This window comes from Sinocyclocheilus rhinocerous, unplaced genomic scaffold, assembly GCF_001515625.1.
Source record: "Sinocyclocheilus rhinocerous isolate Xijiao unplaced genomic scaffold, SAMN03320098_v1.1 scaffold480, whole genome shotgun sequence".
NCBI lineage: Eukaryota > Metazoa > Chordata > Actinopteri > Cypriniformes > Cyprinidae > Sinocyclocheilus > Sinocyclocheilus rhinocerous.
In genome coordinates this window covers 250,603-255,465 of record NW_015655401.1, presented here as the reverse complement: position 1 = coordinate 255,465, position 4,863 = coordinate 250,603, and the positions used below count along the sequence as shown (strand labels likewise).

At 34.9% G+C, this 4,863-nt stretch overlaps 1 protein-coding gene across 1 annotated transcript in view; it reads right to left on the bottom strand.

Moving 5' to 3' along the window:
• Positions 1-1,297: 1,297 nt before the first annotated feature.
• Positions 1,298-4,863, bottom strand: part of LOC107718080 (solute carrier family 12 member 7-like) — a 22,528-nt gene continuing 18,962 nt past the window's right edge. The window contains exons 23-26 of the mRNA XM_016525027.1: positions 4,104-4,273; positions 3,958-3,972; positions 2,199-2,332; positions 1,298-1,995 (exon numbers count right to left, since the gene is read on the bottom strand). Coding sequence (XP_016380513.1) covers positions 1,904-1,995; positions 2,199-2,332; positions 3,958-3,972; positions 4,104-4,273 — 411 coding nt within the window. The 3' untranslated portion in view covers positions 1,298-1,903. The remainder of the gene's footprint in view (positions 1,996-2,198; positions 2,333-3,957; positions 3,973-4,103; positions 4,274-4,863) is intronic.

Genomic DNA, 4,863 nt, shown 5'->3' with positions numbered 1-4,863 from the left:
ATCACTTGTATACAAGACACTTGTATCTTCTAGTGCTGTGAACAGAAGAACCCGTTATGTTGAGAGTACATCTCCAGTCTATGGGGTGAAAGACAATGTGATGTGGACAAAGGATGACAATAGATGTGGAATCCTCAAAGAATATTTTTATTCTTTACTAAATCAAATTTAATGGGCAAAAAATACATATATCAATTTGTAACCAATGACACATTTATGTAATTTTATTTATGTATTATCATATCACCATTTGGCATTTTTAATTGTTTGCATTTTCTTGCTGAAATAAGTAGAAAGCCCTCTTGGTAAAAAAAAAACGAGTTCATGTTAAAGATATAATCATTTTACCCCTATGTAAGGGCAGGTGAGGTAAAAAAATAGCTCTGGATACAGTGTCTTTTCGTACTGGTGTTCACCGGGACAAGTGCAATAACTATGAGCTGTTGAAATTAGTCATTCCAAACCACATGATAAGAAAACTTGCCAAGGGAATAAACTCAAAATAGAGCCTCATGTGAAACACCAAAGGCACATTAAGCCTATACAGTTAGGGTGTTACAGGGTAAAGGGAATAGTTATTCCCTAAATTCGCTATACTTTCACGGGCAGTATTCTTTGGTGAGTATGAACAATATTTTGTGGTTAGAATAAAATCGTATATAGTATATGTATAATAAAATCTTATATAATTATATAACAAATAATATGTGGGTGCAACATTAATTATTGTCAACAGAATGTTCAAAAGGGACCATCAAAATAAAGTGTTACCAAACCAACATATTAAGTTCAGTCCTGTCTGGTCAATAGAAGCTGAGATGTCACTGTCAAATCAGAACATCACAATGGAAGTTATTAATGGTTTGTGTTCATCTCCCTCTACTGGATAGGAGGGCATGGACTGCGCAACAGGCCTGTCTGCCAGAGTTTTATACAAGATTATAAGGTCCATGTTTGTTGATGAAAACATTTTCAGAAAATATTCAGCAGTGCATAAACGATTCAGTCACTATATATATTTTATAATGTAATTACACTATTCCAATTAGGACTGTAATCATATAAAAGATCTCTATGAACACTGAATTTACCTTTATCATAGACACTGACAATCTTAAAAATCTATTACTTTATTGGCATCTATGGTTCCATTAAGAACCTTTAACATCCATGGAACCTTTTTTAAAATATATAATTCTTTATACTGGAAAAAGGTTCTTTATGTTCTTTTCATTCAAATGTTCCTCACACTGAGAAAAAAAAATATATATATATATTTTTTTAGAAAAATATTTCCAATAAGGTTTCATGTCATGAAAAAATACTAAATATTAAACATTTTAGGGGAAAAAGCAATATGCATTAAGTACTGACAGATTTCAACCATATGATTTGGCTGATGATATAATCTTAATTTTACTCATACCGCAATGTGAGCAACACTGATATCAAAACTTACAAAAATCGTATGAATCGAACTAACATCACACAGTACATAAAGCTCAGCAGGAGAATGCGATGCAGAAGAATGAGATGCAAAACTATACATTTAATACACATAAATTACAAACACTGTCCCTTACAGTCACAATACGTCAGCTGATGTCACTCTCTGCAAGTCTTATGGGATAAATCTAAGTCTTTGGCCTGTCTTTATTTAAATGATTAATAAGGACCACATCCAAGGTCCCTGTTTACACCTCGTATTAAAATGTGTTTGTCGATCCGATCATGAGTGGACTGCGCTAAATGAGAAGAATCCTCTTGGACCCTCAAATGTGTTGCGCTGGCCTGCAGCTGGAGTGGGACTGCCTGTCCTCAGTCCATCTGTACAGTATCTGTGCAGCTCTGGACAGTCTCTCCTCACAGAAATACTCTCCTCAGTGTCTGATTCTGCATGATGCTACGAGTAAATGGTGATGACCTCCCTGCCGCTACCTCGGACCAGCAGCACCCGGTCCAATCCCTCTGTGAGGACCTCCAGAAACTCCATGTCTGACCTCAGAGTGAAGGAGAAGTGTGGAGGACTGCTGTACATGAAGGTGACATTTAAACTGTAACTCACTACGAATTAAGCTCGGAGTCTGAAAGAAAATGACAGACCGTGTTATCTATTCTTTCCATTACGTATCAACTATATAACAGCCCCTTTTTAAGTAGATGAGCAACTGTCTGCATTTCAGCTGATGAAAGGATACAGTTCTCGTCTCCGCCCTTGTTTTTGGGTGGTCCTGGCATGTTCAGCAGCACCAGCTGGGCTCCCTGGGATTTGTTGACTACAACCTCGTTCAGTTTGACTGCAGTGTGCATTCTTCTCACGTTAGTCTGATCCCTGTGAGAAATTCAGTCATTCACATTTAGCATTAAGACTCAGTGGTTTAGCAACATGAGCAATAGTATATAAATTGTACATTATATGAAATAACTGAAAATACACAAATGAAAGGATAAAGACCAACCACAATTTAACCACAACTTTAAATTTTCAGTTACATTTTAATGCTGATCAGTGCAGGTCAGTAGATTCTTAAATTTCAATAATTTTTTTCCTTCTTCATGGTTAATTAAGATCAAAAGAAATCATAAAATATCTTACAAGTATATGCCATTTAACTATTTGTTTATTTTTACATACACTACCATTAAGTAAGATTTTTTTAAAATGGTTTTGCAAGAAGTCTCTCATGCTCACCAAGGCTGCATTTATTTGATAAAAAAAAAAAAAATACAGAAAAGAATGTAATATTGTGAAATATTATTGCAAATTTCAAAATCAGTTTATTATTATATTTTTTTATTATATATTTATAGTGTAATTTATTCCTGTGATGGAAAAGCTGAATTTTGCAGCAGTCATTACTCCATTACTTGGTGCGGAAGAAACATTTTTTTGCAATTATTATCAATGTTGAAAACAGCTGGGCTGCTTATATATATTTTTTCAGGACTGATGAACAGAAAGTTCAAAAGAACAGCATTTATTTGAAATTGATTTTTTTTTTGTAACAATGTAAATGTTTTTGCTGTTACTTTTGATAAGTTTAATGCATTAATGAATAAAAGTATTATTTTCTTTAAAAGAAATCTTACTGACTCCAAACATTTGAATAGTAGTGTATGTTTGTAGTTGGTTAGTGTATGTCTGAATTAATTGGTAAAGTACTATAACTTCAGCAGAGATTCATACTTGATTGTTCACTACATCATGACATCAGTGAACATATTTTGTTGTATTTCCTTGAAAATGGTTTGATATATGACAGGGATCCAGAGCTCAAAGGCTGATATCCATATCTTATTCTTAAAGACAGTGCAGGGTTCAAGGTTAATAGGAATTAACGATAACCTGACTAATAGAGATGTGATAAAAAAAAACTGTTTAAGACCACAGAATTTTCTTGAAGACCAGTCTTTGCAAAGGATTACATAAAACAACCATCTATTTTGCTAGAAAACAAATAAGCCTGAATAAGCCATACAGTCCTAAATGAGTGAAACATAAAATTAATGTACAATTCATCCATACGTTAAATGTATTTCATGAGTTAATAAGCAGAAACCGATGTCAACAGCGTCAAAAAACTAAACACAACAACAACTTATTCTCTTAATTCATACAATTAATGGCCAAAATCCTGCAGCTTATCACTAAAAATAATACCATCATGCTAGCTGGCTAACTGTAGATATTCTCTCAAGCAAGCACAAAGTTAGTGTTGAAACACATGCAAACAGAAACATCTATGTCACAATGCTTCATGCTGACTCGTGCCGTGACTGTGACTCACACTGACTTAAGCAGGCCACACACAGAGACACACACCAATTCATGCCGCATGTTTAGTGTGACACACATGCAACACATTCTGTTTATTTGTACTACTGTAACACAGACCAGACAGCTAATAAAGACTCTTAAGCACACACACCACTTGCACAAGAATCAAAGGAACTTACAGATTCTCCCATTCACTGGAAGGACAAAACAAAATGTCTTAGCATTAAAAAAAGCTAATTTTTTTTTTTAATGAAACATGATTAAACAGATTCAGATAGACTGCAAAACTGACTTTATTGATCTACGGTCTTTATATTGAACTTACGGTTTCATATTGAAGATGTCCCGCACAGTCATGTTAGCCTCCCGAAGGCGGTTTCTCTCACTAATCAGCTTCTCTTTGGTCCAGGTCATATGGACCCGGTCAGAAGTTGCCATGGCCTTGTCATTCAGAGTGGCATGGGACTTAGTGTTCCTGTCATGAATCAGCTGAGCCTGAAAGAGCAAGACACACTCTGTTTACAACAACAAACTCCATTAATGTTCATTGAAAATGCCACTGGATAGCAATCTGACAGGACCTAGACAGACAAACTTTGTTAAAAGACCCACTGAAAAGATCAGCTTGGGCCATGTAAATTTCCACGGTGGTCCAGGCTGGTTTATGCTGGTTTGGTGTGCTTGCCGATCAAGGAGGTTGACCAAGGAAACCTTACTGGCTACCATCAGCACATCAGTATTTAAAACCAGTTATACTGATCTTTTCAGCAGGGAATGAATGCTGTAGGAATGTTGCGATACCCACAGAAACAAACTATGGATTAGTAACTAGACTGAAAACTGAGTTAAAGACCAAAAACTCTACAATACATAAAACACAAGTAAACAAAAAAATACACTACCGTTCAAAAGTCTGGTGCCAGTATAATTTTTTTCTTTTGAAGAAATTAATACTTTTATTCAGCAAGGACGCATTAAATTTGATCAGAAGTGACATTTATGTTACAAAATGTTTTTATTCTCTTTTGAACTTATTCATCCAAGAATCCTGAAAAAAATGTTCACCGTTTCCAAAAAAAAAAAAA